Here is a 26225-nt window from a genome sequence, read left to right on the forward strand (position 1 = left end):
TCCAAAAGAGCGGTTCAATAGACAATCCACTCAAAATTGACGAGCATCATCCCGCAACGCCGTAGCGCCTCCACAGCCGACAGAGGTTACAACACCAACCACGGAGAAATATGGCGGTGAAACTGTTGGAATGGATCTCGAGCCTTGTGAGCCCCAGTAGTCAAGAATTGCTGCGCCATTTACGAATTATTCTAGCCTCGCCTAAAAAGTCCCGCCCAGCCCGCCTTGCCTAAAGTTCGAGGCTGAACCAACCAAGAAGAACCAAGGCTAACGAAGAGTCACGTGGAGGCACGTCCCAGCCAATTGACATCCTCCTCCGCGAAAATTCTGACGTGGATTTTGGTTCCTTGAATTTGCTGGTCGTAAGAGGCGCAGTTTCTGCTGTCATCTGTCACCGGGTAGCAGCCTATGGGATGAAATTCTCGTCTCTCTCTCCACGGTTCCCATTTCCGACAACTCCCATTTATCGCGCGTGGCCATTTTCGCCATCTGGGGTTCCCGGAAGCAAAAGGCATATTAAAGTCACCCGCCCCCCACGAAGATGAGGCCCACGCCCAAAGATGGAAAATAAGCACGCGACGACCTTGAACATCCTGCTACTCGTTTCTCCACAGGGCTCATTCTATTCTATCTCTTCTTCACCATCTCTCATAAATGCTTCACGATGAAGTTCGGTCAGGACTTTGAAGCTGCGCTTGCACGCGGCGAATATCCCCCAGAGTGGGTGAATTCTGCAATCTCCTATAAGAAGCTCAAGAAATGCATCAAGCGAGTGCAACAAGAACTTCTGAGCCTCGGGCTGGATAAGGAAACCCTCGATGCCCTGTGGAAACACGTTGGCTCAGGTGACTCTGATGCCGACGGAAGAATAAGCGATGGTTTGCTGCAGTATACAGTCGAGGATGGCGAGACAGTCAACTTCACGCCCAAGCTGACAATTGTTGTTGACCCTCATGATGGCTCTCCTTTGGATGCATGGCTGAGTCCCGATACGCGGAGGATCTTACGACGCCTTGCTAGATCATCAAACCCTAGCATTGATCATAATCAACGCCAGGACGAATCTCCTCACGGGAGAACCAGATTATACAACCACCGGAACAGCGAGAGTGGGCAATCATTGGATAATGAGGACGGTCACCCTTTGAACACAGTTGAAGTTCCTCTGACCGCAGATTCAGAATTCTTTCAGACACTCCGCCGAGAATTGGCATGTCTAGATGACCTTCAACAAGCCGAGTACGCCCGCCTCAAGGAGGAGATCGCTCGACTAGGCACTCAACTCCGTGCTCTGCGAGCTAGCAAGTCAAGACGATCCAAAAAGGAGGTCGAAGCATGGCGGAGGATCTTTGAACTCTATACTGATGCCGAGGTCTTCCTATCCTCTCATGAGGCTGACGCAGGGGCTCGAGATGCTACACATGCTCAAAACCAGTTCCAAGTCTTCAATGACTCCCTGGCCGCGCACCAAAAGAAGACTGTTGTAAAGCTCGGACAGGAAGCCAACGTGGCTTTGTCTCGATTCCTCCAGATCAACGTCAACCTTTTGCGGCTGATCAGATTCCAAGAAATCAATCGCACTGCTCTTAACAAGATTATGAAGAAGTTCGATAAGCGCACGGCTTTGCATGCGAAATCCTCTGTGGCACGATCACTCACAAAAACCTCTCCGTTCATGGTTGAAGATTTGGCAAAGGCCACATGCTTTACCATTTCCGAGGAAGTGTTGAGCATCATCCCGCAGCTCAACGATTACTTGTGTCCGATATGCTTCAGCATCTCATGGAAGCCCGTCAAATTACGTTGCGGCCACCTGTTTTGCATCAGGTGTATGGTTGTCCTACAAAGGGAGGAGAAAGATCATTGCCCTCTATGTCGAGAGGAGGTTGTCATGGAAGCGACTGAAAGTAAGTTGTTCCCCATCCAGATGGAAAAATGTTAGGGATGGATGATCTAATTCTTTCTGTTAGAGAATATCGACCAGGCACTAGTCAAATTTCTCAAATCCAATTTCAAAACCGATGTGAGGGAGAAGCAAAGGCAAAACGAGATTGCAGCGGGAATCGATCAGTGGGGAGCTGCTTATGAGCATGCGCAAATGCAGAAATGCATTGTCATGTGAGGCAGAACTTGGCCGCCCACTGTGCGCTATACCCCTCTTTCAAACCCTCATCAGCCAGCGATGAAGTATACGAGCAGTTGATGATAATCATAATGGTTTTATAACACATCGCCTGGAGCAATCTGGCAGAACCGTCTCCTATGACACCTCCGACTGTCACCCTCTCTCCTAGCAGAACACGAATTCCAGCTCCAGCGAGAGACCTTTCATTGCCCAACCAATGAGTCACAGTTTACCGACCAGCCATCTCACTCGACTCCTGTGCACCTCCCTTGTCTCCCACGCATGGCGATCTGTCTCTCGTCTCGTTTTGCTTTTAACGTCAAGTGGATCAATGCACGAAGCTGATCCTCTTAAATCTGTCTTTGGCTCGATGGCAAGGGTCCATCGCAAGGCGGACATTCATTGCGCCTTGAATGTCTGTCGCTCGCTACGAGGTCTGTCCTGTTGTCATCCATCGCGATCACGCCCGTCTAGCGAAATGCATGCGCCGGCACCTCAGCACCAATTGTCTCACAGGATAATCTGTTTCAGCTGACAACCCCTGTCAAATCGCTGAACCCCACGTCCGCCAACCAACGAGAAGACCTAATGTTCAATAATTGCGGTCAGCCTTGTGGTCGCCTTGAGAAATTCTACAGCACGTAGTTAGTTGTGCTTATCGGGACTGGTTGACTGCTTCTAGCATAACTATTCGCGCACTTTGGCAGGACTTGCTCAAATGAAGTTTTGAGCGAGCTCCTATTCTACAGATATTTTGTCAAGAGCAAATCCTATAGAGCGATGACAGAACTTCTCGAATTCAGCATTCCTTCCTCGAGTCTCTTAGCCGGCAGCCTGCCCGGTGCACCCATCCCAGCACTTCAGCCTCGCATCGTCCTCCATGACATCCTCCGAACTACCTGAGCAGGAACTCTATAAAGGCAGATATGGAGACCTGAACCCTCACACTGTCGGCGATGTATTGCAACGCCTTTCTGATCGACCCAGACAGAAGTACAGCGAAGAGTTGGATCTCTGTCTTTCAGTGATTCATGCACATATTGCCGAGTTACGTGCGAAGCTTGTGCAGCAGCTAAAATCATTGGAGCAAATGGTACTGCCTCGATTGGGATTGACAAGTACAGGGAGTCGCTATATCAGAGATCTACCTCCGATATCATCTGACTTCTTATCATGGCCTGTGGGCTATTCGCAGCTATCTTAGATCAGAAGCAGAACGCTCTACTACCTGGCCGGCGTTTGTCGAGAAGTTGCGCGGATGCATTGAACAAGCTATTATATATGCAGAAAGGCTTCACTCCGAGCTGTGTCAAATTTCAGACAAGCCGCCATGTTGGACAGAACTTCAAGAGGATATTCTTTCACTTGTCGGCACCCTCAAAGATGTCCCAGGGGTTGTGGACGAGACGGAGACGGAGATTTCAGTCGTTGATGCGGAAAATGGTACGACTTGACATGCTCGAACATCGTCATTCGCTGACTGTTTCAGAGAAGCTCAACCAAAGCCAGGAACTGTCGAAGGCACATTCCAACACTGCTGACTCTCTGAGTAGCAAAGCGAAGATATCAGCAAAGTCAAGAGAGTGGGACTTGGAGGGGTAGGTACACGTTTAAAATCAGCTGCACGGGGCGCGCTGCGGAAAGCCACTACACGTCTTCATTCTTTCTCGTACGGGCTCGGAGATCAACGAAAGGCTTATGGGATTGTCTCCTTCTTCGCCATTGTCGGCTTGGCCTCGACTATACTGTCTGTTTGAAAATGCACTCCCTCGGCGATCCCAGTTCAGATTGATAGCAATTTCTGGTCCACATTCAGCCAGACCGTCGTCAGCTTTGCAGGACTGTACACCATCATAATACCAATACTTCGAAAGGCAAACATCAACCCCAGCAACGAAGTCGCATTTTACAGCATGCTGGTTTCCAGCCTGGTCACTGCAGCGTTGGGGATTATTGTTTACCACTTTCAAACCCGCACGAGCTTGATTCTCAACTTCCTGTCTAGTATTGCACAACTGTTTGCCACGTTGCAGCTGGTTGAAGATGCAGGGAAACAGATTACCACCCAGCACATGGAGATTAGCCATCAACGATCCGAGATTGGCTTTCTTGAGAGGGAGGTCGTCGACTTGAGAGCAGCTTTGGACAACGGCAGTCCGGCCCGCTAGAAAAGGGCTTCTTGAGAGTCGAGAGGCAGGTGTAAGAACCCTTGGGACTAAGCCTTCTTGCGCGATAGAATCTTATACATTGGGGAGCACATCTGCATGGGATGAGTGCTTCCACGAACCCGCGACACTTGTAGGGGAGGATGGTTAATGAAAAGGAAGGGAAGCTAGGGGACGAAGTTGTGGACGGAGAGAGAAACACGGGGCAGGCTGAGCTGTTTCAGGGGTTTCCGAGTCCTATATGATCCGTTCTCTACAATGGTTGAGCCCAAGCTGAGTCCCCTGGTTCTTACAATGATGGCGTTCGTTGAATACCCAGTTATCAATCTGGTCTTGACGGACACCTTTTCTGGACTCGTTATTCTCTCTCTCTCTCTCTTCTGCCTGCACAGCCTTTGTATTATTGTTATAGCGTATTGAGCTGCCCGGAAAAATAGCCAGTGACCTGATCTGACTCTACATTTCTGGGGACGGGGTTTTTAAATTACATACGTGTCTGGAACTCAACTCGACGTCGTCTAGTACGTTGCCCGTATCGCTTCCCTTTTTACGAATCTTTGCCTATCTGGTATACATACTTGACGGCATGGGCCTGGCCCTTGGAAAGCCTCGTCAGACCGTCGGCAAGACCGTCCAGTCCACCCGGGATAACCTCGTGCGGGTGCGGCTTAAACCAGCCCTCGTGAAGCCCGAGGGCCATGTATCGAAACATGATGTAGCCAAAGTGCTTGTCGGAGCCGTGCACGGAGCCCACGACGGTCCAGAAAGCCTCGACCCCTTCTGAGACGGCGGGGTCCATCTTTGGTCGCGTCATGCCCTCGATGCTCATCCCGGGCGTGCGCGGGATCTTTGTGCGATCGTTGAACCCGACCGAGGCCAGCTTCGCGTTCGCGGAGGGGAGCACGGACCCAAGGACCTTGTCGCTGCCGTTGCCGGCGATGGCATCGAAAGCATGCAGCAACGGCTTTCCGCCCAGGGCTTTCTTGACCTCAGCCACCACGACCTCAAGCCCCAAGCGGTAGTCGATGACGGTGTCGCCCTTGGAGCGGTCGATGAGCGTCTCGACGTGGTCCTTGGACTGGCCGGCGATGCAGATGATGGGGTGGAGATTGCTTTTCCGGGCGAGCTGGACGGCGAAGCTGCCCACCGCGGCCCCCGCGCCGTAGACGACCAGTGCGGGCCTTTCAGCCTCGGGCAGCCTCTCGTCCGTGATCCAGGGGTACGGGAGCTCCAAGTCCTGGTACAGGCCGAGTGCGGCCGTCATGGCCGCGAGCGGCACCGTGGCGCCCTGCTCGAAGGGTACTTCACGCGGGAGATGGAACGTCGTGTGGGCGTAGGCGACGGCGTACTCGGCAAAGGACCCGTGAGGCGTGAACATTTCGTGGAAGGCGGCGACGCGGTCGCCCGGGCGGAACTCGAAGACGCCAGACCCCACGGACTCGACGTAGCCCGCGATGTCGTCGCCAAAGTTTTGGGGTGGTTGGAAGAACGGGGCCTTGAAGTCCTTGGGGTTGGAGCCGCTGACGACCACGCGTATCAGGACCTGGCCGGCCCGCGGGACGGGCATGGGGGAGTCGACGATCTCGACCCGAGGTCCTGAGAGAGAAGGGGGGGAAATAGTTGGCTTTCTGACGTTTTGTTGCATACGTAGAGTTGGGACACTGGGCCTTACCTGGATAGATAATTGCTTCCTTCATGTTGGCGGCAGCGTCGTTCACGATCAAGACGTCTCGCCGTGGTTGACTCGTAAAGGCTTTATTGTGCCATGGGATGGAAGTGAGACTTCACCCCGGATCATATATTCACTAGTTCCACCACCACCGGGGGATCTTCAGCGGTTCTTAAACACCCCGAGCACTACCCACCTAAGACAAGATCTGGGGCTTCTTGGCCCAGCTCATCGAAGCCGTTTATGGTACTGTGTGGGAGCAGAGCAGTAGAGTCACACCACAAGTATGGAGCTTGATTGGGTGCTGTGCATAAAGGTTGACCGTACAAGCACCTAAACAAACTTTTACTCACAAGAGTCTGTACTTAGTGGTGTTTGAATAGGCTCCTTAGAGAGGGACGATGCTGGGTTTATGCACAAATGGCACAATCGACTCGGTGCACAAAGTTTGACTCCCGGACAAGCGAGATTCCCGAGGTCAATGGAGTCCCTTGATTAAGCCCCAAGATTTTTCTAAGAAATCAAATCGTCGAAGTCGGGGATGTCGAGTTCTGATTGCAAACAAAAGCACTGCTCTGCCGGTCGGACTCGAGATGATGTATTAATACCTACCGAGTACCTAGCAACCATTTGGATCAGGATCCACTCCTCCTTGCCTCCGGGGCTCTTGTGGGCCGTGCGCGGACAATAGAGGGACACATCCGTGGAAGATCGGATCAGAGCGAGAATACACGGTCGACGATAGCTCCGTTCTTCCACTCATGCCATTAGTACATCCAGCTTCTGGACGAGACAAGCCCAGCTGTCAGGCGGTTACGTTCCAAAAGTCGACGAAATACTTACAGTGAAGCTGATGGATAGCCAATAAGTAGTCGTTCCGTCGCCGCTTCCGGTGGAAGCAATTTGTCAGGTTCCGTCAAGGACTCGGTATCTGGGTCGCTCTGAGATACTGAGATACTACATCACCTGTGTTTACCATAGGCTTACAGTGATGTCTTTAAAGGTAGGTCCAGCTCCCGTTCTAGCTGCTTTCGAAGTCCTAGAAGAGGTGTTTGGTAAGATATACCCGCACGTTTTGTACGCATACACTTTGAACCGATCCGCCAAAACATGCCACCTGCAAAGACTGTTCTGGTGACAGGCGCCAACGGCGTCATCGGCCAAGGCGTATGTCGGGCATTCTCTCAGGCAGGCTGGACGACGTACGGCCTCATTCGAAGTGCACGAAGCGCTCCGGACTTGGTCCGTGAAGAAATCATTCCGATCGTGGGATCTGCTGCCAACTACTCGTCCTTTTTGGATTCTCTGCCCTCGATTGATGTCCTCGTGTCTTGTTCTGAAGACATCAAGAACTACAAAGCTCATTTTGACGATGTGCTGGCTATGTTTTTGGGCATCAGCTCCGCCTCTCTTCGCCAGGGTGGCTCGAAGCCGCTTGTCATCTTCAGCAGCGGGTGCAAGGACTACGGCACAACTGCACGGCACGGCGACCCCACTCTTGCGCCGCACACAGAGGACAGTCCCCTCAACCCTCCGGCGCTATTGGCGAATCGCACACAGTGCGCGATGAGTATGTTCAGTCACACCGAAGCATTCGATGCCGTGATTACGAGGCCCACCACCATCTTCGGGCGTTGGGGGAGCTGGTATGCTGTATTTTTCATGTTGGCTGAAGCTGCCAAAGCTGCAGGTCACAACAGCTTTATGCTTTATTCAACGCCCAACGCGATTTTGCATGGTGCACACGTCGACGACGTGGGAAGGGCGTACGTCGCGATCGCCGAAGCCCCCCGGCAGGTGGTGGCCGGACAGGTCTATAATGTCTCTGCCCACTCTTATGAGACGCTTGCCGATATAGCCACAGCAGTGGAAAAGAGCCACGGCGTGAAAGTCGTCTATGCTGATCCCGGACCAGATGACGACAAGGAATTTGGCGTCAACTCGGTTTTCAATTTCTCCCAGTGGGTCGACTCGACCAAGCTCAGAAGCCACACTGGTTGGCTGGACCGGAAGCCGCTGTTTCACGAGGCGTACGATGTGTACAGAAGGGCGTGTGAACAGGCCAAGGCAGACAAGAGTGATCAGTTTGTGAGGTACAAGGAGTACCTTTCTTTTCTGAAGGATCCGAGGTATATTTTCGATCTGGAGGGTTAGATGGGCCGCAGGGATGGAGCCACAAAGTGTTGGATACTTATTCCTTATGGGTGACGACCTATTTATTCATATCATCCATATAGATCGGTAACAGTCGACCCAGCCCGATCCCTGGCCGGCATCTTCAACTCCAACTTGAATGCGCTTTCGAGTAAAACCATCCAGGGACGCGCCAAACACTGTTGTACTGACAATGTCAAGTGAAGCAGCATTATCAAGCGAGAACCAAAGCAGCAAGTAGCCACATCAGCCATTCATTGCTCTATCAGCATCGGATGCCCAACTTTTGCCGGTCCGTCAATGTCCAATCGTGGTTAGCGGCCAATCACTTGGGAGGCTCCGCCCTAAAACTTCCCAATACGGTTATTATGACGACATGCGAGGGTCCTGGCTCTGCACATCGCTGTGATCAACATTCAGTGTAACGATGGACGCAATCTACACCTGGGACCCTTATTCCTCTGTTCGCTGATGCCATATCATATATGCAGACCCTGTCCCCCCCCACAACTACAGAGGAGATCATGCTCCCAACAACAACGCGCTTCAGTGTTTCGCAACCAATACCGCCATCGATGTTGCGGCATAAAACTGTCGCCCTTCATCGGCTCCGCGCTGAAAGCGTCCAGCGTGCACCATGGGTGTGCAAGATTTCATCCGCTTCGACCTAGACGAATACCGGGCCAAAGTGCGCAACTATGATGATCAGGAACTGCAAAAGAAAGAGGTGGTCTTGATTCGCACCGCATACTCGGGCACGGCGGGGATTGTCAGCGGCGCCGTCCTGGCTCCTTCGACAGGAGGTGCTTCGATGATAGGCTGCGTGGCTGCAGGCAGGACAATACACCTTGTCGAACAGAAACTTGAGGTTGTTCGAGCCGAATTGACCAGACGCGGCTTGCCCCTGCACGAGAAGAGGACCCGAGACCATGCAATTCCCGTGACCACCGGCAGCATAGCTGGAGCCATGGGCTTGGGTATGGGCATGGAAGGACACATGCTGGGAACAGCAGCCGCCGCCGGAGCCAATCTCGTTGCGGTCACTACAGAAAAGCTGGACCGTGTCCAGACAGCTCCGAGCCGCCCGAGTCCTCAAGGTGCGAACAGCTTCCAGCGCCTCAAGAGATCCCTGACGGAGAACGTCACCTCACGCTCTCGATCCCTCCTACACCCCTTTTCATCCGAAGACACGGACCTATTCCACCAATACGACGACTTGGTCGCCCGCAAGAAATCACTCGAGGAACGCTACCAGAAGCTCCGCGAAGCGACTCTGGCGGCTGCGGGCGCAAAATGGTACTGGTACGTAGTCTACCACTACCCCTGTCAATCAGAAAACCTCATAATACCGACCAATCCAGGCTTATGGATCGACTCCCTTCGCCGTAAAGACAGCCTTGGTCAATGGGACAAAACCATTGAGCGGTGCACGCGTCGCCGTGCCGACGAAGGTCTGATACGTTTCCGAAAAGATCTCGACGAGACCAAAAAGCGCCTGGATGAGTGGGACGTGATGGTTGTGAAAGTAAGCGTTCGGTGTTGTTTCCCCTCGAGGTGGAAGATGTCTACTCACTTTGTTCAGTGTCTCCCACCGGGACCAATTGCTGCACCTGACGCCAGAGCAGAGATGCTTGTGGTGGTGAATCGCGGTATTACCATGTGTCTACTCCCTCTGGTGTGTTACTGGATACTGAGGCTCTCCTGGATCAGGCTGGCATACCGACTGCTCGTCATCGTGCTCCTGGCATTTGGTGTCCATGCGCGCATCTTGTGGGACTACGAGATGTACCCCTTCCTCCCAATGCCAATCACGAAGATATGACGTACATTTTTACTTGTACTTTAATTCCCTATCCCACCAGCTCGCAGCATCCCATTGATTGTCAGGGGAAGAGGCAACAAGCTCAAGCCGTGCCCTCCAGCGCGTCGACAATGTCCTTGACCACAATCTTCTTCATCTCCATGACCGCCTTCATGGTCTTTTGCATCCTCTCCGCGTTGCCCGAAGTCATGACTTCCTCTACCAGCCTAGGCACGACCTGCCAGTGCACGCCGAACCGGTCCTTGACCCAGCCACAGATCTGCTTGGACTCGTCTATTTCCGCCCCGTCGTCCCCAGCCTCGGTCAGCTTGCCCCAGAAGTAGTCCACGTCCTCCTGGCCCTCGCAGATGATCTGGAAACTGACTGACTCGTTCATCGGGATGTCCTTGGGCTTGGAGTTGAGCGCGAGCCACGTCATGCCGTTGAGGGTGAACTGTTGGCGTCAGTGGTGGGCCTTGTTTGACTCGGATAGTCTCGTGGAAGATGGAGGGAGAGGGATAGTCTTACGGCAACACTCATGACGGAACCAATCAGATGCTTCTGGAAGTCATGACCCGTGTCGGTGAAGTGGTTGATGGTGTCGATGGAGGAGTTGGGGAAGATGGACGTATAGAACCGCGCAGCCTGTTCGGCCTGGGATTCGAAGAAGAGGCACGGGTACAGCGAGATGGGTGCGATAGACATGTTGTGCGAGTTTTCCTCTCTTGGTCACTCAGGAGGAGTAGTCGTAGTAGTAGAGAAAGTGGATGCGTCTCTTCCAGCAGAGAATGAATGCGAAAGGATCCTTGATTTGTCAATTCGATGCAATTCACTTTTTTGGGACGGTACACTCACAGTCTCCATTTCACGAAACAGGGCTTCGACGTTCCAATGCTCCTTTATATACCCCAGATATTGAGATTCAGCACCGCAAGGCATGTCCTCGTGTTAAACCCCAGACTCGATCCTCGCCACCGCCATTAAAGGGTCTTTGGCCCTGCTAGGCGCCCATTCAGGCAACAGCTGCGCCAAGCCAGGCCTTGACTGGGGGCCCAGACCTTCGAATACTGGCATCCCCAGACAAAAACAAGAATGCCAAATGCCAAACGTCAAAGGTTGTGCCGCACCCCGACACGAGTCTCTTCTACAGCGCTACGACAGATCCGAGTACGAGTGTTGGCTGTTCTTGTTCCTCCGTTCTGCCTGGTCTGGGCGCACTTGTTCGTGCCGTGTTGGTGACAGCCGAGCCAGAAGCATACGATCACCATCCCGCTCTTTAGCTACAAGCTACGAAGTATCAGAAACCAGACCTGGACAATACTGACGAGAGAATGCATTAGGGGCCAGGAGAACCCGAAGCGCAACGTATCGCTATCAACTGCATCCCTCACTTCTTCTTCAGCGCCGTCACACTAGATCCATCTGGCGTCCCCGTCTTCAATTCCACCCCGGCCCTCTTCTCCCACCCCTTGAGCAGCTCCGTGTGGTCTGCGGTCGGCTCCAGCATGGCCATCGACTGCTTGAAGTAGCGAATGATCATCTCGGGCAGGTCGGTGTCGAAGTGCAGGTTGTCAAAGACCTCCTTGGCGATGCCCACGTCCTTGATGAGCAGCGCCAGCTGGAAGCCCGAGGCGTAGCGCCGGGGCAGGGCGTCGGTCTTGTAGCTGTCGGTGGTCGAAAAGTTGCGGCCGGTGCCCACGTTCAGCACGTCGATCATCTGCACGGGGTCCAGACCGAACTTTTGGCCCGTGACCAGCGCGTCCGACAGCGCCACGATCGACGCCGCGCTGATGTAGTTGTTCAACGTCTTCATGACGTGGCCGGCCCCGAGCTTGCCCATGTGGAAGACGTACTTGGCCATCGCCTGCAGCACCGGGAGCACCTTCTCCACCGCTTCTTGCGAGTCAGAGCCCACCATCAGCGTTGCGTCTCCCGTATCGGTGTCGTGCAGATGTGCCTGCGTGACGGGGGAGTCGACCAGGATGAACCCCAGTGCCTCGAGGTCTTTGCCTAGGCTCTGAGTGTCGAATGGGGAAGACGATGATGTGTCGACGATTATTGTTCCTAAGGACGTCAATCAAGGTCCAAATGCACATCAAAGGGCGTCGATACACTGAAGGAAGAGGTGGGAGGAACAAATCATACCAGGCTTCAGGCCCTTTGCAATCCCGTCCTCGCCCAAAATTACCTCCCTGACCACCTTCCCCTGTGGCAGCATCGTCACGACCACATCACAGTCTTTGAACCCTTCGACGCCCTTCTCAGCCACAGACGTGTTGGGGTTCTCCTGGGCGAATTTCTGCTCCCGCTCCGGGTCAGCGTCGCGGACAATCAGACGAAAGCCTGCGCGTGGCAAGTTGGACGCCATCGAGGCTCCAGCCTTGCCCAGGCCGATGTACCCGACTGTCTTGACCGACATGTTGACAGATCCCATCTCTTTCCGTTGACTTACGATGTATTTCGCGGAGGAAACAGCCTTGCCAAGGTCGAGAAGATATACCAAGAAAAGGTAAGGGAGACTATGATCATCCGAGGGTCGTCGAAAGGTTCAGGTATGTGTATGCTATGCGTCACTTCGGCCTACCTTGCCCACCACAACTACCGCCCTTCGCAATTAATTCCGTTCCTCGGATAGGGTACGGCAAGGAAGTACGAGTGTGGTGTTCGACGAGATCGCCTCTCCTATGCCGACCTTGCATCACTCACCACCTGTGTGTTCGGATGAGGGGTGGGAAAGGAGCCATCGCCCGCCTTCTGTCATTCCTCACCCGGGCGTCCGTTGTCCAAAGGACCCCAAACCCCACAAAGAGATTGTCACGGGACTGGGGAAAGGGTGCATCCCCAGGATGGGTACTTTCCCTGTGGTCAAAAAGGACCGTCGTGTATCACGGTTGCACGGGTAGCAAAGATGGACGAGTTGTTAGACCCCCCGGAGCTTGGTACTCGTGGTGGGTTTATCCCGGGGGGGTTGTCAAGGCCCCTCGAGGCTCTCGTGGCTCTCTCCCAGTGGGACATTCCACGCCCGGGATACGAATATGCTTTTAACTAGCCAGCATCAGAGTTTGGACAGACGTCCATGGCTGCTGGTCGTTGGCAGAGAGGACGTTCGACTACTTCGTTTTGGGTAGCACCAGCCAAAAGGGTCCCGGGTCCAAAGACCAATCCCGCCAATTCTTTCGAGGAGATACTCTCCAACATCAACCAAGGGACAAGAAGTCACTCTTCTAGGCACGGTAATTTTTTGTGGCCAGGCCCAAGTTGTCAGCAATGGGGCCCCTTCGACTTTGGATTCCGAGAGCTCAGCCTTTTGCTTTGCCTTGCCCTTGGTTTTTTTGGTCCCCATAGGATATTTTCCCGTCATGTGCGGGCCCCTTTCGACGGGCACGATTCGTGCTCTGTGATTTGTGCCAACCCGGTGCTGCTGTTTGTGTTATAAGGAATGGGGTTATTCCACCATGGCGATATATTCGCTGGCTTTGATATCACACCATACTCCCTCGGTCGGCGTGTTGTTTGTGAATCCCAAGATTACTTGTACAGTCTTACTCGTTTGGAGACTGCCTCCCTTTCCTTCCCTTTATCCATTACGAGTAAATTAATCCAAGGACGACGAGACAAACAATAACAAACTCTCGGAGCGGATTCGCAGCTATGGGCTCCTTGGGAGTCGAGCCTCCTTTGAAAGGTACGTTGCGATAGTTGAAGACCAGAGGCGAAACTCTCCGAACCCCCACTGTATTGAGCGACAATGGCTCTGACTCGACCGCTGTTGGGTAAAATAGTCATTATCGTTGGAGCCGGGCTGGGAGGATGTGCCACCGCTCTGGCCATGCGCCACGCGGGCTTTGAGGTGGTCATGTTCGAAAAGGTCAGAGAGTTCCAGCGCCTCGGAGACTCGCTGGGACTGGGCGAGAATGCGTTCAAGCTGCTGGACCGGTGGTCGCCGTACCTGCGTGACCGTCTGATCGAGATCGGGAACAAGTCGGAATTCATGCAGATCCGCCGCTGGCATGATGGCAAACTTCTCGCCCAGCAGCCGTTGATGGACATGGCCGGGTACATTGGCCATCGGGGGGACTACCATCGAGGTTTCTTGGATGCTGTGGCAGAGAAGGGAATACCTCTACACATGGGTAGCGAGGTGAGTGTCCCGAACGCCACATTTCGATCCAAGAGAACGGGTGTCTGATGTTTGGTGAATCAGGTGGTAGAATACGACGACATGACTCCGTCACTGACGCTGAAGAATGGAGAGCGACATTTCGCGGATGTTATTATTGCCGTCGACGGTACGACCAGATATTCACCTTCCCAACCACAGAGCAAACCAAGTGTGCTAACATGGCCTTCCGCCCTTCTAGGCATCAAGTCACGGGCACGGGAGCTGGTGCTCGGGTTCGACGACAAGCCCAAGTCGTCCGGGTACGCGTGCTTCCGGGCGTTCTTCAAGGGCGACAAGCTGAAGGGCGACCCCCTGACGGCCGAGTTTGTCGAGAACGAGTGCGTCAACATCTGGATCGGCAAGGACATGCACGTGGTGCAGAACACGCTGCGCGGCGGGGACGAGTTCAACTGGATCCTCACGCACAAGGACACGGCCGACATCCAGGAGTCGTGGTCGCAGCCGGGTGACATGGATGAGGTGCGCCGGCTGGTGACGACGCTGGACCCGCGCATCGCCGCCGCCATCCGCAAGACTGACGAGTGTCTGGACTGGAAGATCTGCTACCGCGACCCGATCCCGACGTGGGTCAGCAAGAACCACCGCGTCGCCCTGGTCGGCGACTGCTGCCATCCGCATCTGCCCACGAGCGCTCAAGGCGCCAGTCAAGCGACCGAGAGCGCGGCCGTGCTGGCACAGTGCCTCCTCCTGGCTGGAAGGGATAACATTCCGTTGGCGGTAAGCTGGGCTTTTTCTTGTTTCCTGCCGCCTTCCCCAATTCCCTGACGTGATTGATCATCCATTATTTGCGTGTCCCACCCCTGATGTCTCTCCCCATACCGTTTCCGTGACACTCTTTGTTATACACTACTGACCCTTGTGCCCTGGGCACGCACAGACCCGCGTCTACGAAAAGATCCGCTTCCCCCGTGTGCGCCGTGCACAGACCAACGGCGAAGACCTCCGCGACCGATGGCACACGGCGCTGGACCGGATAGGCGACGGCGACGAGATTGACCGGGACTCCATTTTGATAAAGGTATGTCATGTACCTCTGTTTACGCAGTTTGTCCGTATTCATCTGGTATTGCTTCCCATGCTTGATTCCAATTTCTCACATGTCTCTGACTAGAACAACGTGCTTTACGACTACGACGCCGAAGCGGATACGCGCAAGCGATGGGCCGAGATGGCCGCGCTGGTGGGCGAGGAGCTGCGCACGGGCAAGATCTCGCCGCTGTGCTGATTTTCCTGTGAATTGTCGATGGATTATGTCCGGGGTTTGTTATGTTTTGGTCCATTTGTAACGCAAATTCATGCCGTGGTTTGTGGAGATGAGGTATGACCCGCTTTGGACTTGCACGTGCTCTCGCAATGATCCCATGGCGTCTGATGTATTTTGGAGTGGTCAAGCAGGGGTAACAACAAGAAGTAGAGGACGAGGATGAGGACGACTAGGACTTGCGGTCAGAGAGTAGTAGAGAGCAGAGAGGAGGTCGAGCAGTCCGAGACAGAGTGTCCGACGGACTGACGCTGTCGACTTGTCTGTACCAATCTATATATCCAGGCTGTATCTGATCTTGATCTTCATCTTGCTTGCCCTCTCTTCGCCAATTTGTCTCCTGCTAGTGGACTTGCACCCTTCCATAGTTACAGTACTTTGGCGACTTATCATGGTCTCCCTCGTCCTCGAGTACGGGATTGATTCATCGACACTGCCTCCTCCCCTGAACACACAAATTCTCTTGTCACCCAAAGTCGATTAATTCCTCCACCTCCATCTTTTCAACTAGCTAAAGCTACCTACCCACCCACTTTTAGCCAGCTCTCTCACTCAGAGGTCTCTCAGAGAGGCTACCCATCTACCTTTCTGCCTACGACGGTATCTATCTACCCGTCCATCCACCTCTCTGGATCCTGTCCCGTGACAAGTCTACAACTTCGGCACGACCCCATCGTTTAACAAATCCCTGCGATCGCCATCCAGAATCTCCCACCCTTTACCTCTGAAGCGTTTGCCCCAAATGCCATTGCGCCCTGGAGCCAGGACACTGTTCGGGTCGAGGGCGTCCTTGATGGTCTCGTTGAAGCGACGCAGCGCGCCGCCCCCCCAGCTGTACGTCTCGGCGACCTGGTCGGCGAAGAGGAGGTGGGTGCGGTACTCGCCGTAGCCCTCGCGGGCGGCGGCGCGGATCATGTCGCGCATGAGGGCGGTGGCGCGGGTCTTTGCGTCGCGGTCGGCGCGGTCGTAGACGATGTTGGCGATGTAGTGCATCTCGCGGCCGGCGACGCACATGGTGGGGAAGACGTCGAAGCCCCAGCGGGCGTGGAGCGCCGTGATGGTGCGGTGCAGCAGGGCCGCGTCCTTGCCCCGCGTCGGCGAGATGGGCGAGAAGAACAGGTGCGCCGCGTTGGGCACCCAGTTGAGCCAGTCGAGTTCCTTGAGCACCGGCACCCCGCTGCACACCTGCACCCGCGAGTGGAGGTAGTGGTCCCCAGGGACGGAGGAGGGGAGGAGGAACTTGCTGCCGGGGATCTGCCCGAACGCGGCTTTGATGGTGTCCAGCTGCGCCGCCACCGACGCCGCGTCGTCGCCGTACTGCGTCCCGTAAAACACCCACGAGCAGTCCCCGCAGGGCAGTTTCGCGGCGTGTTGGCGAATCACCTCGCGGGGCATGGGTCCTTTCTTCCCGGCATCATACCAATACGACCGGGGCTTCCCCGTCACGGCCAACTCCTGAATAACATGCCTCAGCTGGGGGATGTTGCCCAGCACGCGCCGCTGGGCGAGGGGCCGGATGATCTCGACGATGCGCTCCAGGTCGTCCTCGCGCGGGAACGTTATCATGTACGACTGGTGGTGGCGGACCGCGGGCATCAGCCAGAAGCCCATCTTGGTCACGATCCCATAGTTGCTCTGGCTGAAGATGCCGTCGACGTAGGGGCCGTAGGCGGCCTGGAACGACTGCCACGTCGGGTTGTCGGCGCCGTTGGGGCCGGGCATCGCCCCCATGCCCGTCCGCAGGAGCTCGCCCGTCGGCAGCACCAGTTCCATGCCGCAGTGGTTGGCGAAGTGGTCGCCGTAGGGGGTGTATCTGGCGAGGGAGAGGTTAGTTAGGGTTTTGTTTGATAACAAGTCTTCCTCGTCAGGAGGAGTGAAAGAATGAATACGTACCCAACACCCCGATCGATCGCATTCCCCAGGACACTCCCACCCCCGAGATCAGGACAATCGATCCAGAGCGGCAACCCCCTGCGCTGCACCTCCTCGTACAGGGCGAAATACGACACGCCAGGCTCGACCACACACGAGGCATTGTCCCCGTCCACATTGAGGATGCGGTTCATGCGCCGGCCGAGATCGATGACGACGGAGCCAGGAACCCGGGGCGCCGCGCCGCCGTACCCGATGTTGCGGCCCATGGAGATCGGGTAGATGGGGATCTTGTGGGTGTTGGCCCAGCGCACCACGCTCTGCACCTGCGCCGTGTCGCCCGGGTACACGACGGCGCTGCAGACGAGTTCGTCCTGCTCGGCGATGTGGTATGCGTCGTGGGTGTTGCTGCCCCTACTCAGTTTCCATACAATACACACACACACACACACACACGATAATAGAAGAAAAAAATAAAGAGAGAGAGAATGGACAAAACGTACGGATGCTCCATGTACCACCCGTCGACCAACGGGCCGTCGTTGACCTGGACATTCTCGTCGCCCAGCTGCCCCTTCAACTCGGCCACAGCTGCGTCAAAGGTCTCCTTGCTCACGTCCGGCGGGAGCACCACTGCCCTCCTCCGAGCCACGCTGTCTGGGAGCGTCTTTTGCGAATACAGCCTCGCCTTCGCGTCAATGGCTTCCTGGGCCAGTCTTCTGGGGACACCGCTGTATCGCGTTGCGAGGTCTGGGATGGAACCACCACCCACAGAGGACGAGGCTGAGTCGGCCATTTCCTGTGATTTGTTCCTCTGAGAAGCGACGATCCTTCAGGTAACAAGGGGGGCAAGACGGGGTCAAAAAGGACGCTGGACTCGTTGGTGGTCACAGCTAAACGGCAAAAGGTCCATGTTTAGAACTACTTGAACGGGCAACTGCATTTGCCCCACGACAATAATATTATATTTCAAAGGGTTGGAAGCATCTCTAGGAAACTGCCAGGCCAAAGCTGCAGCTCCGCAAGCCCCTCATTTTCCCAATCTAGCTGGTGGACGCGGGTGGTCGCTGGTGGTGGTGGTCCCTATCCGAGGGTGTGGATACAAGGATGGATGGGTATTTTCCCCATGGGCTGGACGGTCCTCAGAAAGCTCTCCCACACAAAACAATGCTGATGCAAGCTTGTCGAGCACTTCTTGGCCGCGCCAGAATTCCGAGGGTAATTGCGCGAATGCGAACTGCCGTGGTGTCGTACCCAGCCTCGTGCCGGAACCCAACAAGCCTTTCAGGCTGGCTTTCCTGACCGTGGAGATGTTTCTCTGTTCCAGGGGTCCTTTTCCCACGTTTACTCTGCCACTAGTCGAGCCACCTAGGGTCGCATTAAGAGGTGCATTCGCAGCACAATCAACACATTCAAGCCGGGTGCCCAGATATTGTCCATAGGGTAATGCCCTCGGCTCTTGCAGCATTCGAGAGTTAGCGTTTTGGCGCTTTGGTGGAGCACATGGCACAGGGTAGAGAAACACAGTCAGGGGCGCCCAGGTCAACCGAACCCAACTCGTGTGTTGGATGTTGATCGCCCTCTAGGTCGTTGACCACGCTTGTCGCAACGTTTCTGAGGTTTCTCACAACACATTCGACCGGACTTCAAGGAACTGCATAAATCACAGAAGTTTGGCGAGACTGAGGTTGGCTGGTAGTTTCCAAGACGTCCCCGAGACCAAGGCACTCTCTGACGCTCACTGTAAAGACCATGCCAATGTTTTCCGAAGTGTTACCTCGTCTAGCCGGAGCATCGAGTTCGTAATAGACCGTCGTAGTTGAGGGTCAAACATAAAGTAGCAGACCACACGCACGTCGTACATCCTCGTCCTCGAGCATACAGCAGCTGCATCGTCAAGTCGTCTTTCATCTCTGTAGAATCTTCCTCAAGTGTGCACCTTGGCTGTCGCAGTCTGCCTCAAGAGGCATAAAGTCCAAGGGAGGACTCACACCCCTTGCTACCCTACCGTTCATGCTCGACTCGCTCATCCCATCGTCACTGGCTACTCCCTCTCTGTGGGCAAACCCGCCCGAGGAGTTTGTAGGTGCCCCGTTTATGCTACTGGAGGTGCTGCTGGCGCTTTTCTTGTGCTCGAATCTCAACACAATCATCTTGACAAGCGTCCAGTAACTATCGGCTGAAGTTTCGAACCCCATTTCGCTGACGTTGGCGCGAGTCAGCTTGGCACGGATATCATCCCACAGGGTCTTCCAGTTGGCCAGGGCAATCTTCATCGGTTCGTATACAACATGCGGTTCCGCAGCCAGCGAAGTGGCCGATATTCGATTGAGCGGGTTTCCAAAGAGATGCTGCCAACAGTGGGTATACAAAACTTGAAACTCAATTAGCGCCACGTCCAACGAAACTCCTCTGCAGCAAGGATTCGTGCAAGTCCATACCGTGGGTTAGGTAAAGCATATCCCAACAACACAAATTCTCGTTCTGATATGCCGCCTTGAGCTCGCTAGGATGGACGAACAGTTTCTGGAAAGCTTCGATCAACTTCATCCGCGGACGAGGAAATGAACCCTGCTGCAACATTTCTGCATAGCCTGACAACTCAAAATACTCGGGATGACATGGCAGCTGGAGGTCAACTTCGCAGTAATTGACGCGCGGAGGGACGTTATTGAAAATGCCCATGGCAGAGTCGAGGGCGAGAATCACATTCATCGTCCTAGGATTGAGTGGTCAGACACGAGAGCCGTCGCTAGACAACAATACAACACAGAAACATACCGAATGCGTGCCTCAATCCGCACCCATCGCTGAAAAGCAATGTCGTCCGGTATTGCAACAACGTTCGAATGCTGCGCTGATGGCAAGCCGAAATATCGACCGAGCTGAAGTCAAGTTAGCCATGAACAAGTGTGTGGGCAAAGCTGACTGACACTCAGCATTGAAGGAAACCTCTGCCTTCTGGCTCTTCTACGACCGGCTAGATTGCCTGAGAAGTACTGGACAATGACCACAAGATAGGCCCCTTGAAATAATTGAAAGTGATATTCCACGGCATCCTCGTCTGGTGCTTCCAAAACCCCCAATGTGCCAAAGAATTCGTCCCTTACCTCTGGCAGCGAGAAGACGTATGACTCGATAAGGTCCAGCAGACCCTTCATCCAAGCGACCTTTGTCGGTTCAGAGTACATAGCCCCAAGTGCGACACAGCCCAGCACAAGAGGTATAGGGGCAATCGTTGGCTGAAATGACGGGCGATGAATTATCGGACAGTGCCGGTAGTAGTTGTTGAAGAATAGATTGAGGCAGTGGTCTATTTCGACATGGGTGAGGAGTCCGATGTTTGTCTCCAAGTGCGCGAGCTGAGGACTGTCCGGATACTCGATTGCAAACTTGGTGGCTGCGCCCATCAACAACTGTCTAATCTCATAGGCGCGAGGCTCCAGCGTCAGAGCAGCAGCAGAAACAATACCCGTCCCACTAGTAATGTGTTGTAAGTCGGCGTTCGGGGGATACGAGCCAAAAGTCAGGCTCTCGAAGCCTCCGAAGAAAGAGTCAAAATTTACGACGTCCAAATCGGCCAGACTTGCACCGGTAAAGACGTCGTGGGATTCATAGTCCTCGCTCCAATGCGAAGCTTCGGACGAGTCCTCTGCATCGTTGACCGTCACATCGTCCTCGTCACCTTCACCGCCTGGAGGTGTGTCTCGAACCGGGAACCGGGGAGCCAGATCATCCCCATCAGGGGCGTTCAACAAATGATGGATGGGTATTGCATCCCGACTCTTAGGCCTGGCAGCCTCTTCTCTTCGTGAGTTGGATAACGCTGCACACACAGGTTAGCAGTTGTCCAACTTGGTGGCAGCCATGACCACTTACATCGGATGCATTCCTTCCCAAGTTCCTGGCAGCGAGTGCAGGGGGTTTCTTGATCACATTTCGTCCTCAGTTTCACGCAAGAAAGGCATGAAGACCTCTTCCGTCCCTTGGATTGCCCCTCAGGTACTGGCGCGGAGCCGCGCTCCTTGCATCGAAATTGATGAGCTCGAAGAACATCACTAATACAAACATTAAGAACCACCTCTTGGCTTTTGATTGACGACATGGGTATTACCTTCGCTTAAAGCACTTGGAACAGAAGTTGCAGGTAAAGGGTCTCTGTGCGACATCTGCACAAACAAAGTCAGCACACGCAAAGCAGACGAAGTTGGGGTTTGTAGAGCCACAGACGTTGCTGCTGATGGCGGAGCATGTGCGCCTTTCGCACAAAAGACTTGGAACACGACGGGCATTGAAACCGGTCCTGCCATTGACGGGTTTGATCCATCATTGAGACTGTCATCGGTAAGTGGGATTAGAACTGTCAACGCGGATTGGGGGCGTGCAACGGGGCCAATAGGCTGGCGGATTGCTGGGCGAAGATCGGTCGATATTCTCAATGCTAGACTTCGGCAACATAAATATCACACCCTCCACAGCGCGTACTGAAGCCGTCACAGCATGGCGATCACTTGTGGTCGCAGGGTGTGGTTCTCTAGAGGTATCGTATCGTCGGAGATCTGCCGATGACCTCAGTGGACAAGAATGGAGCGAGATGGGACGAGATTGACAAGATGGATGTACTTGTCCGTTGTCGGATCCTGTGGGCTCGGATGACCTGGTCAGGCGGACTTTTGCGTTGTAGCGATCCGGTGAGAATGGCACAGTGGTACAGGAGGTGGTGGTGGCATGCAGGCGGGTTTTTGATATAGTCGTCCAGGAGAAGTGACAACCAGCAGCCGAGGAGCTGGAGGGGGCAAGCAGCTGAGGAAGAGGACGGTAGTGATGATGACGATAATGGGTAGGGAACTCAACCTCGTGTCTGGGACGGGGTTTGATGGGTGGATCTGGCAGGTTAGTGAAGTAATAATCCATGGGGCGGGGAAGCGAAGAGAGAAGGATGAGGGAGAAGTCATGCGAGCGCAGTCTGGGTCGTCCATACAAAATGCACAGTCCTTGGTTTTGGCTTTTGCCTAAAGTTGCTCCCAGTACAAGTAGCTCGGTACAGACAGCCAGAGAAGGATGACAGGTGCCCGTCGGCCCCCCCAGGAGCCCCCATTGTCCAATGCCCAGTGTCTCTGAACATGTTTCTGCCACATGGTTCTAGGCTTCTTCCAGGTAAACCCGGGGCTAAGGGTTGCCTAAACGCTACACTTGCGCATGCCCAGCGCGTGGTTGCCGGGTTTGTGACCTTTACCCCATCTGCCTTGGCCAGCTGGCACGCATTCTCTCTTCTAATTGTATCCACCTAAATATCCGGGGGAAATAAGGACCGTCGAGCACATGTGCTGTCCATACGAGCACCTCGTATTACTCATTCGTGAACCACGATACTCTCATACTTGCAAATTTTTCAAGAACAACGCGGAGACTCTTCGCATACAGAGCCTCCGTGGGTGCCACCGTCGCCATCACTCGACAATATCGTCCCTCCGCCCTCCACCTCGTTCCCTGCGGTCTGTGGGATGAGAACTACGTTCGCTCCATGGGGCGATCTCTGAACCACCTCCCGCATCTGACTTGGCCGATGTTCTCGCTTCCTGAACTACTGAAAATGCACCCCGGACATGCTACCAATCCGAGATGCATTGTCTCCCTCTTCACGGGTCGGATGTTGTGGTGTCTCTCACCGCCATTGCGCCAAAGCGCAACCGCAATTTAGAGGATTCACAACTTGACGGAACCAATAACTTCCTTGTCCAGCCTCTGCGTGTTGACCATCTCCGGGACAATCTCAGTGATCCTAGTGGCTCCAGATAGGGCCATGTTGCCTTGGAGCTCTTCGCGCAGGATCTGGACCATTCTTGTAAACCCAGCTTCTCCATAACCACCGGTGAGGCTGAACAAGAAAGGTCGCCCCAGCCCGACTGCACGCACCCCCAAAGCAAGGGCCTTTAGGATATCGGTACCGCGCCGAATCTCCCCATCCAAGAAGACCTCCATTGGGCCACTGAGCAAATGTGGCGCATATCGTCGGATCTCTAGCAGAGTGACCATCGGCGCTTGTGCCCTGGACGCAACAATTAGGTTTCGTTCAAAGTGCGGAGACGAGACATGACTGACGTATCTTGGGATCGGCCTCCATGGTTGGACAAAACAATTCCTTCCACCCCGTTGTCGTACGCAAGTATGGCATCTTCGACACTCTGGATCCCCTTGAGAACAAGGGGGAGTTGGGTCACTTGACGGATCCATGCAATATCACCCCAGGTCAACGTCGGGTTCAGCAGGCCACTGGCAGCCGCTTTAGCCACCCCGGGCTTCTGTTCCTCGAGCGTGACATATTCGTCCTCGTCGCTGATCTGAAATCGTGTCAGAAGTGCCAGGCACGTTCTTTCACGCGCCGGCGGAGTGGTCTACCTACTTGAGCCTTTAATCGATCGTCACGTTCCCGCTTTCCAAGAACCGGCGAGTCCACCGTCAGCCAGATGGCACTTACGCCCAGTTTCTCGACACGACGGATCATCGCTTCGGTCTTCTGGTAGTCTCGATTGAAATATAGCTGGAAAAAAACAGGCTGACTCTGACTGGTCCGTGCGCGCATGATGGCCTCGATTGACATGCTGGGGCTCGTGGGTATTACCTGGATCAGACCTTCTTTCCCAGCTCCGGCAGCTAATGCGCATTCCGCGTCCGGATGCGCGAACCTCGCCAGCCCCGAAGGGGAAACATAGACGGGCAAGCTGGTATTGTGGCCAAGAATGGTGGTTCTGGTGTCGACATGATCCACGTTGCGAAGGACACGAGGACGCAGTGTCAGCTTGCGGAATGAACGAGCAGCTTCGTATCTGCTACGTTCATCGTCTGCTCCCGATGAATAGTAGGCCCATCCGGCAGGACTGAGGGATTGCTTTGCCACTGCTTCGAAGTCATTGACGCTGATCATGGACCTTAGGGGTGGAGATCGCCTTTGTTTCTGCTGTGGTCTTGGTTGTGATGTCGACTCTGTCTTTGACATCGTGTCCGGGTCGAGGAGCCCCCGAAATGCAGACGAGGGAAGAGTCTCTTCCAGCAACTCCGGACTGTGCACACTCTCGTACTCGGCCGTGGCATCCTGACCCGCAGTCTTTAAGAGAATCTGTGGCCCGCCGGGATGTTCGTCGAGAAAGTCTGCAGCACGGTGTGTTGATCTAGTGGCCCAAGACTGGCTCCGATGCACGCACCTGTGATGTCGTAGACTTTGCCGTATAGAGCGATCCAGCACGACTTGCGGTCATTGTGCCTGGCGACTTGGGAACTCTTTAGCTTCTTCATCCTCGCCTTGGAGGTTTCTGGGGTCGGTTATCGCGGCGAGTTGACGTGGCATGCGCTTGTCAAATTGTTAAGGGACTTGTAAGTACCCAGTTCGCTGCTCGCCTCTTTGGGAGCCGAGACAGGTCGGGTGTCACTACGAGGTACACAGGAGTCGGGCATTGAACCGATGCTGTATCTTTGTACCGAGGGAACCAGGGAACCGGGGAACCAGAGCACCCACTCGAGGGGGATTGGTGTCGATCCCCCCGCTGGTGCCGCCTTGTCGTGTGAATTACCCCAAGACCGAAGCTTGCTTCACCTGGAGAGGACCTATAAACGAGAATCATCTGTCCCTTGAAGAGGCTGACCTCCATCTGGCTTGCTGCCTTATCTCAACGAGCCACGATAGGCTATTAGCCATTGCAAGGTTAGAGTTGATGATGACATTCCTTGTGTCAGACAAAGAATGTTATTTTTGTATGTCACCGAGGATGCCCCATGCCAGGCATGCCTGGGTGCCAGGTAATAATGTACGGAGAATAACCTGACATAGCAAAAGTGTGGAGCAGCACCGCCTGTAGTGCCTGTACTTGGTAGGTACTCACGGGTACTGTACATAGTGGCAATAACGAACCCCCACGCTGACGACCCTGTCACCCCGTCTGACAACACCCACAGCACATACGCGCAATACCTAACCATGTTTTGAAAAAACTCGTCTCGCGGACAGAGAAAAAAAAAAGCGATAAGCCCCCCCGTATTCAAGACTAGTTTGTCTTCTGAAGGGCGTCAGTCTCGGCATCCTTGAGCCCAAGCCGCATTGGGTCAGTTTCACAACAATTGCGTCGGTTACCATCGAGAAGAGGTGGGTGTGTATGTATGTATACATACCTATCTATGGGAGGAAAATTTCGTCCCTCACTCGAGCTCTGACCTGACTGACCACGAGAGCAGAGAGCAGAGAGTGTCAAGGTCGACGACGACAACAACAACAACCCGCGTCGCATATAAGAGTCCGTGCCTAGTGCCAATACCTTTGACATGGCGCAGGCTCTCAATGTCATGCTCTATGGGCTGGGCGCGTACGTTCTTTGGTCGTTAGACTCGAGAGGCTTGACTGACTGGCGGCCAGGATCGGCTCATTCTACGCCTTTGTCTTGAGCCGCAGCCAGCGTGTCCGGCTGACCGTGGTGGCTCGTTCCAACTACGAGGCTGTCAAGCAACACGTACGTGCGACCTTTGCATAGTTGGCTATTTCGTTCCCGAAATTCGATCCGAACGAGGGGAGCGTCAAGGCTAATCACTGTTGATCGTAAATGTCCTACAGGGTCTACACATCAAAAGCGAGAATCACGGCGACCACATCGTCCATCCGGCCAAAGGTGAGCAAAAAATCCCCGACTCACCCGTGCTCCGGACGAGGAGAATGTATGGCACGCCGCTGACAAAGGAGTTGCAATTAATTGTCGGATTCAGTGGTTCGCACACCAGCCGAAGCAGGAGAAACGTACGACTACGTCGTGTGCGCGCACAAGGCCATCAACCAGGCCTCAGCCACCAAGCAACTGGCGCCCGCGGTCGACGGGAGCAAGACGTGCGTGGTCATTATCCAGAACGGCGTCGGGAACGAAGACCCTTTCCGGGAAGCGTTTCCCAAGAGCCCGATCTTGAGCTGCGTGGTACGTGATCTTCCTATCAAACCCCCCCCCCCCCCCCCCCCCTC

General features: G+C 54.4%; 9 protein-coding genes across 9 annotated transcripts; 4 read left to right on the forward strand and 5 right to left on the reverse strand.

Moving 5' to 3' along the window:
• Nucleotides 1-664: 664 nt before the first annotated feature.
• AYO21_01892 (hypothetical protein) lies at nt 665-4293 on the forward strand (the record flags this gene model as incomplete). Its single annotated transcript, XM_022651874.1, has 3 exons — nt 665-1907; nt 1971-2118; nt 3942-4293. 3 exons carry the CDS (start codon nt 665-667, stop codon nt 4291-4293), a joined length of 1743 nt encoding a protein of 580 aa, XP_022515992.1.
• A 544-nt stretch (nt 4294-4837) lies between these two features.
• AYO21_01893 (hypothetical protein) lies at nt 4838-5857 on the reverse strand (the record flags this gene model as incomplete). Its single annotated transcript, XM_022651875.1, has 1 exon — nt 4838-5857. The coding sequence occupies one exon, from the start codon at nt 5855-5857 to the stop codon at nt 4838-4840; it is 1020 nt and encodes a 339-aa protein (XP_022515993.1).
• Nucleotides 5858-7069: 1212 nt separating this feature from the next.
• AYO21_01894 (hypothetical protein) lies at nt 7070-8113 on the forward strand (the record flags this gene model as incomplete). Its single annotated transcript, XM_022651876.1, has 1 exon — nt 7070-8113. One exon carries the CDS (start codon nt 7070-7072, stop codon nt 8111-8113), a length of 1044 nt encoding a protein of 347 aa, XP_022515994.1.
• A 637-nt stretch (nt 8114-8750) lies between these two features.
• On the forward strand, nt 8751-9935 carry AYO21_01895 (hypothetical protein; the record flags this gene model as incomplete). Its single annotated transcript, XM_022651877.1, has 2 exons — nt 8751-9638; nt 9696-9935. The coding sequence occupies 2 exons, from the start codon at nt 8751-8753 to the stop codon at nt 9933-9935; spliced, it is 1128 nt and encodes a 375-aa protein (XP_022515995.1).
• An 82-nt stretch (nt 9936-10017) lies between these two features.
• Nucleotides 10018-10619, reverse strand: AYO21_01896 (hypothetical protein; the record flags this gene model as incomplete). Its single annotated transcript, XM_022651878.1, has 2 exons — nt 10018-10368; nt 10443-10619. 2 exons carry the CDS (start codon nt 10617-10619, stop codon nt 10018-10020), a joined length of 528 nt encoding a protein of 175 aa, XP_022515996.1.
• A 682-nt stretch (nt 10620-11301) lies between these two features.
• AYO21_01897 (hypothetical protein) lies at nt 11302-12333 on the reverse strand (the record flags this gene model as incomplete). Its single annotated transcript, XM_022651879.1, has 2 exons — nt 11302-11978; nt 12060-12333. The coding sequence occupies 2 exons, from the start codon at nt 12331-12333 to the stop codon at nt 11302-11304; spliced, it is 951 nt and encodes a 316-aa protein (XP_022515997.1).
• A 1329-nt stretch (nt 12334-13662) lies between these two features.
• On the forward strand, nt 13663-15322 carry AYO21_01898 (hypothetical protein; the record flags this gene model as incomplete). The annotated part of the gene is made up of 5 exons (XM_022651880.1): nt 13663-14055; nt 14119-14203; nt 14276-14814; nt 14975-15115; nt 15209-15322. The coding sequence occupies 5 exons, from the start codon at nt 13663-13665 to the stop codon at nt 15320-15322; spliced, it is 1272 nt and encodes a 423-aa protein (XP_022515998.1).
• Nucleotides 15323-16009: 687 nt separating this feature from the next.
• Nucleotides 16010-18026, reverse strand: AYO21_01899 (hypothetical protein; the record flags this gene model as incomplete). Its single annotated transcript, XM_022651881.1, has 3 exons — nt 16010-17171; nt 17252-17638; nt 17734-18026. The coding sequence occupies 3 exons, from the start codon at nt 18024-18026 to the stop codon at nt 16010-16012; spliced, it is 1842 nt and encodes a 613-aa protein (XP_022515999.1).
• Nucleotides 18027-19137: 1111 nt separating this feature from the next.
• Nucleotides 19138-24523, reverse strand: AYO21_01900 (hypothetical protein; the record flags this gene model as incomplete). The annotated part of the gene is made up of 8 exons (XM_022651882.1): nt 19138-19642; nt 19704-19949; nt 20012-20115; nt 20164-21056; nt 22954-23279; nt 23333-23571; nt 23634-24379; nt 24433-24523. The coding sequence occupies 8 exons, from the start codon at nt 24521-24523 to the stop codon at nt 19138-19140; spliced, it is 3150 nt and encodes a 1049-aa protein (XP_022516000.1).
• Nucleotides 24524-26225: the final 1702 nt, after the last annotated feature.

This window comes from Fonsecaea monophora (genome assembly GCF_001642475.1).
Source record: "Fonsecaea monophora strain CBS 269.37 chromosome Unknown Scaff7, whole genome shotgun sequence".
NCBI classification, from domain to species: domain Eukaryota; kingdom Fungi; phylum Ascomycota; class Eurotiomycetes; order Chaetothyriales; family Herpotrichiellaceae; genus Fonsecaea; species Fonsecaea monophora.